The 15,387-nt window shown below is 40.8% G+C and overlaps 1 protein-coding gene across 1 annotated transcript; it reads right to left on the bottom strand.

Moving 5' to 3' along the window:
* Positions 1-619: 619 nt before the first annotated feature.
* On the bottom strand, positions 620-8,025 carry krt1-c5 (keratin, type 1, gene c5). The gene is made up of 8 exons (XM_070904035.1): positions 7,639-8,025; positions 7,020-7,102; positions 5,614-5,770; positions 4,334-4,498; positions 4,102-4,227; positions 2,223-2,440; positions 1,494-1,522; positions 620-735 (listed from the first exon to the last, which is right to left on the bottom strand). The coding sequence occupies exons 1-8, from the start codon at positions 8,023-8,025 to the stop codon at positions 620-622; spliced, it is 1,281 nt and encodes a 426-aa protein (XP_070760136.1).
* Positions 8,026-15,387: the final 7,362 nt, after the last annotated feature.

The raw sequence follows: 15,387 nt of genomic DNA, 5'->3' as shown, positions 1-15,387 counted from the left end.
TCCAGTCTTTATGCTAAGCTAAGCTAACTGACTACTAGCTGTAGCTTCATATTTTCCCATACAAACATGAGAGTGGTATCAATCTTACGCTTATTCGCTTTCTTGCGAAAGAAGATTTGCCCAAAAAATGACAAACCATTCCTTTAAACTCAAATTTGAGTGTGAAACCTCATTCTTGACCTTAAAAACAGTAGTTTGCCCAAAAGATCCACGTACTACCTTTCCCCAGATGTTTCTCATTTTTATGACAACTGAGCAAACTCCATCTGCTAAGGAAGACTGAGATGTGATTTAAAACCCAGGAAAAAGGTAGCAAGTGGACCTCGAGTTAAGATTTTTTTGTCAGATAAAGTGGGGTCCTTATTCAATCCACAGTGTTTCATTAAGTCTCAGCGACTAGTAAGTGATCATATGTAGAGAATTGACAAATTTATTTCAGGTAGAACTTATTTTCAGTCAATTTTTAGTATATTTTTTGGCAAGCTTAAGGCATTAAAACATGCTACAAAATAAGGAAGACATAAAACAAGAAGGTCGTGGTGAGATTTGATCCACAGCCAACAGGCACTTTGGGTTTAGGAGACATCTTCTCCTCTCTTCTCCTCTCCCTCACTTTGGCTCATTTTTTGCGCTCCTCAATCTGCTCCACCTCACTGGACTCATCTACCACTTTGCCGTTGATCATGGTCTGGGTAACAACTTTTACAATCTTCCTGGTCCTTACGTCAGGGTCTTCTGTAACACAGAATTAAACCGGGGTTAGTCACAAAAATTACTGAATTCCTGAATGATCTTCTGTTGCACTGACAAGTACCATTAACGGCTCATAAAAATACAGTCTGCATGAGTGTTAGTTTGTCATATTGAGGTTATGAAGCTGCACCGAAATGTAATATTTTGACAACATTACAACATCGATACCCTCAAATGTAACCTAACTGCACACAGCACACAGTGTACCAACTTTATGACAAAAAATACAAAAGGGATGAAAAAGAGAAGAGATGTGTAGGTATCAAGGGATCACACCCGAGGCCAGAATCTTATGTGGCCAAAAGGGAGAGTCTGAAAAAACGTAGATGTGGATACGCTCCTGCGGATACGTCTACTGTACTTTGACTGTAGCAGACACAAAAAACAATAGTAGGCCAGTAGATCTATTAAAAAGAAAACACACGTGCTGCAGGAGCATATTCAGGAGCATCTGAATGCAGACTCTCCCTTTGGCCCACATGAATTCTGGCCTTGGGTGCGATCATTTGATACCACACAGGATCTGATAAGTTAACAAAAACAGCACCAAACAAACGATGATTCACTCAGTAAAAGTTGGACTCACTGATGTTCACTCTCTTCTCTTTTTCATCCCTTTTGTATTTTTTTGAACGAGTCACTGTGGAAGTGATTTTCTACAAGTTACATCCATGTGAAAGAAAAGTGTAGAGAGGACTTTATATAAAGAATCCATCCATAGCAGCATTCAGCAAACTTACTTTTAGGAGGTGCAGGTGTTTCTTTCACCCTGTAGGACCAAAGAAGAAGAAGACAACTTAATCCGAGAGAGCAAAGTACCGAGCAACCACATTCACTCAATATCTGATGCAAGCAAACTTTAAAGAAACACTTTAGGGAAATGTGTTATTCTCTTTCTTGCTGAGAGTTAGATGAAATGATTGATACCACTCTGGTTATCTTATCTTTTATCTGTCCAAAGTGTCAAAACCAATTAAACAAACAAGATATAACATGTTAATACACAAGCTTTAGAGGTGCTGGCAGGCAGCTTTTGCTTTTGAACAGAGCCAAGCTAGCTGTTTGCCCCTGTTTCCAGTCGTTATGCTAAGCTAACTAGCTGCTAGCTGTAGCCTTTTTATTTAGTGGACAGTTATGACAGTGGTATCGATCTTCTGAACTAACTCTTGGCAAGAAAGTGAATTGTGTATGTCCCAAAATGTCAAACTATTACTTTCAATTTCCACATTATTTATTCAGTAGTGGTTAAATGTCACAATTAGTTAAAGTTAAGTCTTAAAAGCCATTTTAGACTAATAATGCATGAATAACTACCAACAGGTATTAAGTTCTCTTCTGGATTATACTCAGTGGCATTTTGGCATTACTCAAAGTAAAAACAAACACACTTAAGCAGAAAGTCTTGCTTGAAAAGATGTAGCTATAGAATACCTATAGTTGGAGATCATGGTATAGCAGCCCTCACTTACATTTCCTCTCCTTCCAGCAGCCTCCTGTAGGTGGCGATCTCCATCTCCAGGTTCTGCTTGATGCGCAGCAGCTGTTCGTATTCGGTCTTGTTGCGTTGCATGTCCAAACGCAGCTGAGACAGCTCATCCTCCAGCTGGGTCAGTGTGGCCTGAAGACGGTCCATCTCCACGGAGTACTTGTGCCCTGTTTCTCCCAGGTTACCTTCCAACACGGCAACCTGTGAACAGAAGATGCAGCTAATGACCAGCGACAGTTTCATACATTACGAAACAACGTACAGTGAAGTATTCTGTTCATCCTGAATGTCAAACAGCGTTTGAGCCCTTCATGTGTATTACAGGTGCATCCTGTAGCATGTTAACATCAATAAATCACATCCATGCTCGTTTACTTTTGTTGACCAATATTTTTTTCTCTTTGTAGGTGATGCTTTATTCACAGCTTTATTCCCTATTATAAAAGACATAATTTTTGGTTTCCACCAACTCCTGACAAAAATACAGCTCTTTAGCTGTTAAATGCAATGCAAAAATCCTATATGTTCACCAGCTAGTTGCTAACTCTGGCTGTGTGCTGTTTCGTTGGTGGACAGGTAGCAAACAGTCGGTCCATGCTGAAAAACGACAGTGCTGAAGCAAAACAGTCAGGCTGAAAGATGAAAGATGCTAAAATGCTCCGGGGAGTTAAAGGGAACTGCAGAACTTGGAGATAATTCTCTGAGTGTTTGAAGACTTGAATGACTCCTAAACATGATGTGGATGACAGCTTAAAGCTTTTGTCTTAAAGATTTCCTGTGAAGTTTTTACCACCCAATATTGCTTTGTATGTTTAGCTGTTGAGCTCATCCATTCACGACCTCTCACCACTCAGACAGTCAGAGCGATAACATCTCTTCATTCAATACTGTGTGCTCACCATTAGGCAAACACCCATGAGCTGTCCTAGCCTCCACTGAACGCCTCTATATGCTGTTTGTTCACATATATTGGAAACACAGACAAAAACATTTGCTTGTTTGACTCTATGTCTTGTCCTACTGATTGATTATTGGAGCAGAATGAAATTGCTGTGTACATTGTACTGCTAGTAGCTCTTTTGTTGACGAGGAGAAAGCAGCTGTTATCTATAGATAGGCCTGACATGTGTGCAGTGTAAAGAAGAGAAGAGGTGAGGTGAGGATTGAGCTCCGAAGATGTAGAGGAATGGTAGTTAACATGAAAATTGATTCATCTCTGCAGGGAAAAACACTTTACAGCAACAGAGCAGTGTCTCTGGAGTCAGTAGGGGTTCAGCGACCACCCTGCCACCTCACTGCTGAGGCTATTCGACATTTGACTAGGATGTTAAGTGCTGGCTAAAAAGTCAACTTTTCATGAGCTCAACAGCCCTATTTTCAGCTTTGTGAAGATGCATTTTCCAGCTAATCCAAGTGGGTTTTAAATAGTTTCTTAGTATAAGAAGTAGGAGAATTTGCTCAACCCATAAAGGAACACTTCATCCTTCAGTTTATCAGAAAAATTCTAAATCACCAGATTTGGAAATACATGGTTTTCACTGAACAGGAAGGGCAGGAAGCTGTCAGACAAATGTAGTGGAGTAAAAAGTACAATATTTGCCTCTGAGAAGTAGTGGAGTAGAAGCATAAAGTTGCATAACATGGAATTATTTAAATAAATAAAAAAATATAAAAAAAAAATATTAATATTATAAATGTGCATATTTTTTCATTTCTTATTTCTTATTTTGTACACACTCTCATTTCTAAATTTATGCTACTTTCTACTCTTGAATGGGCGCACCGGTACTGTATAATTTCCCCCCGGGGGTCAATAAAGTATTTCTGATTCTGATTCTGATTCTGTTTATGCAGTACTGTACCTGTTTCCGAAGACTGTCGAGTTCGACCTCCAGAGCCTGCAGGAAGCGCCGTCTCTCGCTGAGCTCACTTTGGGCACAACGCAAAGCCTCATTGCTTTCTCTGACCTCCGACTGCACTGCTTCTAACTGCATCAAAATAATGTATAATGTAATGTACAGTATGTAGTCTATAATACCACAATAAAAACACAAGTATTAATACCAGAAAGAACTGATCCATGCAGTGACTGACCTTCTTGAGGTACCAGGCCTCGGCCTCCTCCTTGTTCTTGCGAGCGATGCTCTCATACTGGACCCTCAGGTCAGCCATGATGGCCCCCAGATCAGGACCCTGAGCCGCATCCACCTCCACACTCACCTGCTCGTTGGCCAGACGAGACTTCAGAGAACTCATCTCCTGCGATGATTTAAAGAGGGGAAAGGCAAGTATTTAAAACCTAGTTATCCCAGAGCTGTTTGGATGGGAAGCCACAACTGTAACTTAACTACTATCCTGTGGTAGGATTCAAGTATTCAAAGCCTTTACTTAGTAAGTAGAAGTAAAAGTACCACACTATGAAAATGCTTAATTACGAGTAAAAGTCCTTTCTTTCAAAATCCAATATATATATACTCCTGCAAACCTAATGTTCTTAAAAGAAGTGAACAAATCTGTTGTTGCAGTGTGGATATTTTTGTTTTTAATTTGAATTAAGTGCTCTAAATGCTCTAAAAAGGAGTTTCTGTGGCTTCAAACAAGAAATAATATTGCTACAGATATATAAAATTAAAGAAAATACCTAAAACAAGTTCATTAGCATTAAAGATAAGTTGGAATATTCTTACAGCACCGGCAGATTGTGGAACGTTAAGGACTCAGTTAAGGACTGAAATGACTCAAGCAGATTTTGTGCACTGAAAAATGCATCATATTTTTCAAAAAGTAGAAAAGTAAAATCTTAGTATGTAGTAGAGTAAAAGTATAAGCAAAAAACACCTCGTGATGTGCAAGGAAAGTCTTGAAATAAGAAAACTCCATTGTTTGCAGTGAAGTCTACAGGGAGCAGAGCAGTGTCGGCGAGGCTCAGTCTACATCCTGGACACCACGCCTCACTGTCTAAACACACACAATCCCTGTGGCTGGATGGGCTCAAATACTCCTGTGTTGTGTGCATGGGTGTTGTCTTGCCATCTTGAAGCACCATGGCTACAAAGAAAAAGGGTGTGTTTGTACACTTAACATTATCATGTTTCAGATACTGTTAAACCTTCTGCAAACTGCTGCAGCGCTGCTTTATGTCAACCCGTTTCAGTTGAGACTGGAATGTATTACAACTCTGAGGTTTTCCCATGATATCAATCATATTGAAGCGCAGGAGACTGGCTTTCCTGCAGCTCAGAGAACCCACCATGCTTCAAAGACATCCTGCATTTAAACAAGACTACACTTGACAACTTGTAAAGTGATTATCTTGATGAGCAAACGCTCATCCATCATGTCTGACGTGACCTTCACCATGGCAGGGATCTCACCTCGTCGTGATTCTTCTTGAGGAAGTAGAGCTCCTCCTTCAGGCTGTCCAGGTCTCCTCGCAGAGTGGAGATGATCTGGTCGTGGTCAGACTTTGCCCTCCTCAGAGCCTGACAGTCCCTCTCCACCGACTGGCACAAAGTGGCCTCCGCCTCCCATCTGCAGAGTAATTTAATCCAGAATTTAAGCATCCTCTAAAAGTCTTCTGTAGATGTGGATCAAAACATTTTTTACCCGTTTTTGTTGCGGCTCATCTTAATCTTAGATGGCTAGAAAGTTCAGTCTATATGAATGTTGTGTGTGAACGTTCATTCTTGACCTTAGGAACTGCAAAGTACTCTTAACTCGAGGTTCTTACTTACTTATTATTTTGTCAAACTATTATTATTATTCTATATCAATATTATATCTTATTTTTAATATAATTTTTTCTTTCTTGTGTCACATAGAACAAACATATGTCACCTCCTGCTGCCATCTTTTTAAGGATTTGAAATAGACTCACAAGTTATTTGTGAATATTCTTCGATCCAAATGTGCAGAAGAGTTTGTGAGGATGTTAGAAAAGAAAAGATATTGAGGCAAAGTTGTGATTTTTGATTTATAAATCCAAACTGACTTGATTACTTGATTATAAATATTGATGCATCAACATGAAAGCAGCAATTTAATGTTGTTGTTGGTCAAGCTGAGGCTACTTAATCTATAACAAAGCAATATATTTTTTATATATGAAATCTTCATCTGAAAAGTAACTACAGCTGTCAGATTAATGTAGTGGAGTAAAAAGTACCATATTATCCCTGAAATGCTGTGGAGTACACATAGAACATAGCATAAATTGGTACAAGTACCTCAAAATTGTGCTTAAGTACAGTACTGGAGTAAAGGTACTTTTCACCATTGATGACAAGCCATGAGAGGCACAAACTGTAGTGCAACACATGCAAACAAGCACAGGATGCATGACACCACGATCCCAGAACGGATGCGCACGTGTGAAAAATATCATGCAGACTCATGCAAAGGATCTGCATGTAAAGTACACTTTGCTGCTAATACCATAAATCACTGCCAATTGATGTAGTAGTCCTTCACATCAGGCCACTGAACATACCATCAACACATTGTGAAAAACTCCTCCATCTTTCCTTCAGCTTCATTTTGCCAACTGCGGATTCTTCAGAAACGGACAACGTCTCTCTGACCTGCACAATCTATCACATCCTGCGCTCTCTGATGGCTCGACGGCCGTTTGTCTCCTGCGGGTGCCTGAGCACCGTGGGAATGAGGCTCTTATTTCGCAGCCTGACATAAAGGTCATTTATTCACATTGCTTTGCAGTCTGGCGCTCCTGTGCGAACAGTCACAGGCAAGTAAAAGAAAGGAACCTCTGTGTGACACTCACTTGACCCTGAAGTCATCGGCCGCCAGCTTGGCATTATCAATCTCTAGCATGATCCGGGCGTTCTCCAGCGTCTTCTTTCTCACCTGAGCAGGGAACATGGTGGAAAGTTAAGTTAAGATCTGGTGTGGAGGATGATATGTGCTCTTTATAATGTTAGTGTGCTGGTTTATTTACTGCAAAACAACCCTGAACAATCCTTCTGGTTGCTGTAGGAGCTTCTCTCATCACTGCCTTCGAATAAGTACCTTAATAACAAGATGGACTACTTAAACTGCCACAAGCTTTTCTTCTTCTCTTGTGTCAATATGCCCAAATGTCATTTCGCTGCCTTCAGAGGTTATTTTTGATTTGGAGGACCATTAAGTTTCTATCAAACTACAATGACATCAAACAATCCATCCAACTAATTTCTTGCATTTGAACTCTGTGTTTGACGGTAGTGTATGTGCATCCTAACATGATATCAGGTGCGTAGGTGAGAGAAAAGAGTAGATGCTCCCAAAAAAGAAGATACATTTACCACTAAACTCAAGAAATATCAGTTCCATATTAATCACTGAGGTTTAATCAGATACTCCCTTGGAAAGTGAATTCTTAAATCTGATCTATGGCCACTGACCTCCTGTCCAATGGCATGTGCCTGGGCCATCATCCCCTCGATGTCGTGCCCTTTTGGAGCCTTCTCCAGCATGAGCTGCTTGATCTTCACCTCCAGTTCAGCGTTGGACCTCTCCAGTGAGCGCACCTTATCCAGGTAGGTGGCCAGCCGGTCGTTCAGGCCCATCATGGTCTCCTTCTCGCTGGCGCCTACACCGAAGCCGTTGAAGGAGAAGCTGGAGCCCAGCATGTTGAGGCCGTTGCCCATTGAGACGGAGCGGGACAGAGACAACGAGCTGACGGAGGCGGGAGGCTTGGAGCGGATGCTGCGTCCGCTGTCCCTAACAGACATGCTGGAGAAGGACGGCTGACGTGCAGAGTAGCTGCGCACAGAGAGGGTGGAGGCCATGGTGTCCACTGCAGAAGATTCAGAGGAAAGTTTTATTTTATGAAGCTGCACGTCTGCTTATCTACAAGTCCAGAAAAGGACCAGAGGCACAACTTGTGTGTCAATGAGCAAGACAAAATCACAGACCTTTAAGGATGCATTTGACATTCAATCAGCCTTTAATCCAACATGGACAACAGTGCTCAAAAAATTACAGCATTTTGTGTCTCTCTGTAGTTGTTTTGTGTCTCTGTGTTCATTTTGCATCTCTTTGTTGTTGTTTTGCGTCTGTAGTTTTTTGTGTTTCTGGTCATTTTGTGGTTGTCTCACTTCTCTCTGTAGTTAATTTATGTGTCTCTATTGGCGTTAAACGTCTCTTTGTAGTCATGTTGTGCCTCAGTTAGCATTTAGCGTCTATTTGTAGTAGTTTTGTGTCTCTCTGTAGTCATTTTGTGTCACTGTTTATGTCACTTCAAGCAGAGGCCCGATAGGCTTGTCCAGTAATCCATCCACCTCTCAGTACAGCTACTAAATGGACCTTGTGGTGAGATTTGTTGTCCACTTGATTGATGATGGTTAAACTACAAGTGCTAAATATCAAACATTATGTTTCTGTTCTTGTTAGTAAGTTATTTAAAAAGTACGCAGAAGAATATGAGGGATCTACTCTCTCCATCTGTGACAAATAACTGAACTTTAAATCTGCTTCCTTGAATTGAAAACTTTATCTCATTCTGTGACATTAAGTAGTTATTTGATGAGTAAGAACAGAGGAGAAAAGAACAAAATAGTACTTACATGGAGCTCAGTTCTTCAGTAGGTCTTCTCTTGTGCTGCTCGGTCAGGTTTTGACCCCGATGGTGCGAGGAGACCGTTGTTGCTGGACCAGGTTTCACAGGTGAGTTTGGCTGCAGAGGCACGACTCTCTGTGTTGTGGGTGGAGCCACTGTTGGTGTGTCCAATCCCAACAGTGCAACAGACAGGAGGACGCAACTTGACACCTTTTAGAGGAGTGAAGAAAAATAACTGCGGTGCACATAAACTAAACTAGTGGGTGTCAAAACTTTAAATGCAGTTCATTGTTTGCAGCACCGTAGGTTTGCAAACAGCAGCTTAAATCAACATCGGCTCTCCTTTAGATCTTAATTCAAATGTAACTTTATTATCTGAAGAAGGAATGTAAAAGATGGCAGAAATGTATCCCTCTTATAGATTATTTTCAAATCTGCAATCTATTCGGTTTATTAGTGGACCAAGGTGTTTTTCAGTGCATTAAAAAAACTAAACAAATATGCACGATGGAGATGCTTGATGAAGCACACAAACTGACTTTTAAAGCTATATGTGGCCTCATATCTCCACACAGTGACATCAACCTCCTCAGCTCTTCGTCTGACCCGCGTGCTGAAACTTGGAGGACAAACCGGTGTGACTGGCAGGCTGCAAACAGGGACCCTGCTGTCTCCACAGTGATCCCATTGAGCGTGGACACACAATGCACTCACACAATGCGATGTGAGAAGCCTGCTTCACCTGAGGACGGCCCCGGCGGGGGAGATGGGGGAGAAAAGGGGAGGAAGCAAGGAACAATGGAGGGACAGAATGAAAAGAAAGTGAAGACCCCTGAGAAATGCAGGGCGTAGGTCCGGCTGAACTGGAAACCTGGCTTGTATTCACGCACACACACACACACACACACACACACACTAACAGAAACAGACACACACACACACACACACACCTTTTTGTGCAAGTGTCAACTATCTCTCAGTAATCCCCTGTTACTGTATTGTAAAATTCCTCTGATGAGCATTATTCTCTCTGTAGGATCTGATCACACAGTGACACTGACCTGGTTTAGTGCCTTACATGCCTCTCACTCCGCCCAGCCCCACCCACCTTTACCTTGCACACGCACAATCAGCCCTCCAAGCTGTTGAGATCATCCACACGATCAAATCGGGACTTTAAGAGCAAACAAAGGAGATGCAATTTCAGGGTTGCAAGCTGCTTGATTACATTCTCGGAGTGTAATGTGAATATAGAAGTTAGCACCTATCTGGTTTCTACAGGGGGGCAGACACATTAACATGAATACCTTAACTCTATCCAGCTGTCCACAATGAGGTTGAATCAAGTCCAACAAAGTCCCAACAAAAGAAAAATAACATTTCCTGTCTCCTTAAAGCTCGTATTAATTGCTGGACTATTGTGCTGGATTGTATATCATTGTACGGGTGTTTGTGCAAACTGCTCTTACAACAATACAATCAAATACATATGGCAGAAAACATGACAATGGTACAATGGTGGAATGTAACTAAGTACATTTACTAAAGTACTGTCCTTAAGTACAAGTTTGTACTTCCCTTTTTGTATTGTTTTTGTTTGTATTTTATGTCCTTTATGTCCTGTGAACACTTACAAAAATTATTGAGACAATTCCCTCTAAAATTCTCAGATGGTTTTATTGAGACAACTCTTAGAGGCCTAAAGAGGTAAATTATCCATTATTTCACAAAAAAAGCAATGATTCAAGAAAAAAAAAAGTATTTTCTTTTACCCCATTACTCATCTCACAACCCCTCAGATTTATCTTGAGACCCTTTGGAGGGGCCTGACCCCTAGATTGAGAACCACTGGGCTACAATACAGTATTTTTTGATACTTTAATGTTACTTTGATGTTAGTGGTTCTGTACTTTAAAGACCTGTGTACTTCTTCCACCACTGCATATGTGAACGTGTGTATCGGTGAGAGATTATTGTTACATTCAGATGAATGCAGATGAAGCAGTTGTTTGTATTGTATTTAGGATTAGGACGCCGCATGGATGTACCGCCACCTTGTGGGTAAAAAAACATATTACATCATGCAGCTTGAAACACTACAAGATCATCAGGAACACACATGATGCTGCTTCTTTTATAATGATAATCAAGAAGTTTGCACCGTGACATTATACCATAGACGGTTTATAAAGTGTATAAATATATATAAAGATCTTTATGTGCTGTCTATGTATTATACGCAACATGTGCCAAAATAAACAAAGCCGAGAGAAATATCCATCTGTGCAGTGTGTGTTTGGGTGATGATGATCTAGGTTCATGTTAATTACCTAAAATAATGTCATTTTCTGTCACTTTTTTTTACTTTGCAATACAGGACATGTTGATAATAACACCTTTTACGTCAACATTACATAGTGTTGACATATCATGAGTAGCAGCAGAAATGAATGTTGTCTTGAAGATGATACACAGATATTAAATATAAAATTGACAACATTTTTAATGCAGGACTTTTACTTGTAACAGAGTATTTCTTCGCTGTGGTATTGATACTCTTTCTTACCACTGTTTATATTTGTTCTTCTTGCTAAAATAGAAGCTAAATCATATTGAAAAGCAACTCATTTCAGAGGGTTTCCTCCTCCACTTTGACCATCTGAGAATATACATGTAAACTTGTAGTGTGTTGTAGCGCCACCATCTGTTCCTAACATTCAGCAGAGTTTTTGCCTCCAGCATGCCTCAGGAGGGTAATTTAGATCCTGCTCCAGCTTCTTATAAATCAAACTGAAGTGCCGTGATATTTCAAAAGCCGTTGTCGCTCCCCCAAAATAAACACATTCTGGGAACCTGCTGTGGAGTCCTGTGTTTATTTTTGCATAGTGCACGGCTGGCTGTCCGCCTGGGTGAAGTGAATCATATGTTTCAGCCATTTCCTTGCTTTTCATCAGCCCTCCTCCTGCTCTCGTTGTGCTACTGTAAGAGTCATAGTTTACACATGAAAAAAGTTTTTTTGTTTATTTCTCAAACTTTCTATAGCACACTATGTACTGGCCCAAAGTCCAGAGTCAGTTAAATTCATTTTGCTTTGTTTTGGCTTTGTTTGGAAACTTGATACTGAATCCAGTTTTGTAGAGCTTTTATAGCCGGGGTTAAATAGTAGGCCTGTGCAATATCCACATTTAAACAAAACACCCTAAGCCACAAAGTAAATTCATTGTGGTCCAGTTTGCCTGAAAGAAAAGACGTTTCGCCTAAAAATGTTCACTCATGTCGTGTTAACACTTGCACTGTTGTTTGTTGACGTGGTCCTGCTCTGAAGCCTCAAATAGTCCAGTTTTTGAACAACAAATGTAGGCTAGTCACCTTCAGTCTGAGAGGAGCTCAAATTGCTGGTTTTCTCTTGTGTCACCAAGCAGCTGATGGATGACATTACATTTAGATATGATGCTTTAAGTGTTTCCAGAAATGAGCAGCTGTTGTTGGAGGAAAACTCACACTGCATTTTGAAGCTGGATGCCGCATTTATATGGTTGAGAATAAGCCTGAAAACCTGAAAAAAGAAAAGAAAACGTATCATTCTCTGATGCAAAAGTCAAGTCTAGTTTACAACTAATTAAAAGCTAAGCTAAACATCATCCCAAGTGTCTTGAGTTTATTCTTAAAAGATGATTCATAAGTGCTCTGGAGCTAGATTTTGAATTAGTGAGTTTAACGCTCCGCTAAGCCCCACCCCTGAGAATAAATGCATTTTTGGAATTGCCTTTGTTTTTTACAAAGTGAAACATAAGGCTCAGACCCACTCCAATCATTTTTGTACCATCCCACCACAGTGAATCTAAAGTGCTTATTTTATCAGGAAATAGTAAAATGTAAAGTTGTGTATCGTCTGCATAGCTATGATAACTGATAACTTGTATTTCCTGATCATACAGTACATGAACAAAGCTATTATGTGCTTGTATTTAAATCTACATTACATAGTTTTCTTAAATTAATTATCAAAGTTCTTTTATTCAAGACTTGAAACTGAGACATTATAATGCTCATCAGCCATTCAGATACTTTGCATGGCTTCATCAGTTCATTCAAATACTATCCTCAAGTGAAGCAGGAAAAAAACAACAAAAAAAAGACCCTGCCAGCATATGCATCTGAAATAAACTTGAGGAGGAGGAGGAGGAGGAGGAGGGTGCTGATGAAGATGGCTCACGTTACAATCTTCCACAGAGGTTTTGTTGACTGTTGTGCAGGGGAGAGCTCATCAGCGTGAAGGAGAGAAATGTGAATACGCTGAGACGAGGGGCACTGCAGTGTATCTGCTCATTAGGCGGGCGACGCTGTAATTCAGAGAGCGAGCAGCTCTGCAATCAGGGGCCTATTCATTAGCATGGGGGGCCCGCTTTCATCTGCAACCACTTGAAGCTGCCAATCACCGAGGCGGACGCATGCCATGATGACAAAACGGGGCGGCTTAAATGCTCTGGGATGCTTGTGCGCAGAGAGAGACATGCCTAAACGCTGCCTTAAGCGCTCGTATCTGAGAGGGACTTTAATGGGGAAGAAATGTGCGTTTTTACAGTGTAGTGCTGGCAGGTGGCCCAAACTGTGTCAGCCTGATAATCATCTCTCTGCTCAGCATGAAGAAAGCTTTTGTTCTCAGATTTCACAAGGAGGAGCATTTTCCTCTTTTTTTTCCTGAACAGGTTTCTTCCTGGATTGAATTGATTGAAACTGATTGATTGGGGGGGGGGGGGGGGGGGGGTTGATTTAAAGATAAAGTTTTGGAGAGAATGAGAGTTTACTTCAGTCTTGTTTTGCGTCCTCTGATTCCTCCCTCACACCCACACACAGATATACAGTACACTCCCACACAAAGACACACATACATACCTAAAAATCCAACAATGATGCAAAGCCTCTCACACACACCTGGTCCAGTCAATGTTTGGGCATCTTTAATTAAATCTCTAAGTGGTAAAAGGGAACCATTGTGTGTATGTTTTTATCTGCTATGGTGCTGCCGTCTGTGTGAAGGCAGCGCCGGGTCAAACTGTCTTGTTTCCGACATCCCTGCTTCTCTACAGGCAACAGGAGAAACACTGCTGTCACTTGAAACTGTAATGCAGATGTGATTGCACTCTTTCTGCATTTTTACTCAAATTAGATGTTTGTGTTCACCTTTTAATTCCACAGAGATCTGTTTAAAACTAATCAAACATTTGACAAAATAAGTAACCTAAACAATCGGAAATTGCCCCCAAAATCCTTTAAAGGAAGTTCCTTATAGGGGAATACGCTAAAGTCTGTCTGCTAAATATAAAGCTACAGCCAGCAGAAGTTAGCAGCAGCAGTTAGCTTAGCATGAAGATCCAGAAACAGGGGGAAACAGCTAGTCTGGCACTGTCTGAATGTAAAAATCTGCCTATCAGCACCTAAACAGCTCATTTATTAACATGTCAACATCTGTACACAAACCGAGGTGTAAACATGGTGGACAGAGCAGGGCTAGCTGTTTCCCCCGTTTCATGTCTTAATGCTAAGCTAAGGTGCTGGTATTAGCTTCATGTTTACATGAGACTGGTATCAATCTTCTTATCTAACTCTAAGTGTATTTCCCAAATGTCAGACAATTCCTTTAAGCTTGGCTGTTTGTAGGATAATTAGTTTGGAAATAACTGGCCTGAGATCAGTCTTCAGGTCCAATTTTCAACTCCATGTGTATTGGTTGGGTTATCCTTTCAAGTAGAGCTGAAACAATTTGTCAATTGATCAATAAGCTGTATTTTGATATTATAAAATATAAAAAGAATCCAGTTCCAGCTTCTTGATGCGATAGTACATTTAACCTCTTTAGGTCTTTGGGCTGTTGGTTGGACAAAAAAGCAATATGAAGGCATCACCTTGGGCATTAGAAAATTGTGATGTTTTTTTTTTCTCTCATCTTTCTACAGAGCCAGAGTACTATGCAGATATTATATATTTTTTTGCATTCCAGCTGATCCAGGAACAGTTAGTGTGTTGGTCCAGTCCAGTTATGATACAGTGCCAGTTTAGGGAAGCTCTGCAGATATTACAGAAAGGAGATGATGTGACACTTTTCATGATGCATTTATTGCTCATTACTCCTTTCAAAAGGCCGAGTTGCGACAGTAAACAGCCACTGGCTGTGAGCACAGCTGCAGCTGGCTGTGCCGGTTGAAGCAGCAGCAGAGATGGTTATTGCTCGGGCTACGGCTGCATTTGTGGTTGAATCTGTGATGCTATGGATATGGCTATGGTACTGTGACTTCTTAACATTAGCCAAGAAACACCGTTAAGCCACAAGGGATTTGTTTTCGATCAGATATGACAGATTACCAGGAACACCACAGGAGTTCAGGAATACAGCAGCTTCAATACTCAGCCAGCACAACCACGTCAACTCACTGCACAGACACGACCGCTGCATGTTGTTAGTGTTACACCCATTATGAACTAATATGTCACTGGCATAATGACAACAACCAAAGCAACAGGCAAATCTGACAGCCTCTGTCAAAGAAAAGTAAAATTTGCCATTTTAAGGTGCCACAATCACTGGGGATAG

This window comes from Enoplosus armatus, chromosome 4 (genome assembly GCF_043641665.1).
Source record: "Enoplosus armatus isolate fEnoArm2 chromosome 4, fEnoArm2.hap1, whole genome shotgun sequence".
NCBI classification, from domain to species: Eukaryota; Metazoa; Chordata; class Actinopteri; order Centrarchiformes; family Enoplosidae; genus Enoplosus; species Enoplosus armatus.
This window is presented reverse-complemented; position numbering and strand designations above follow the sequence as displayed.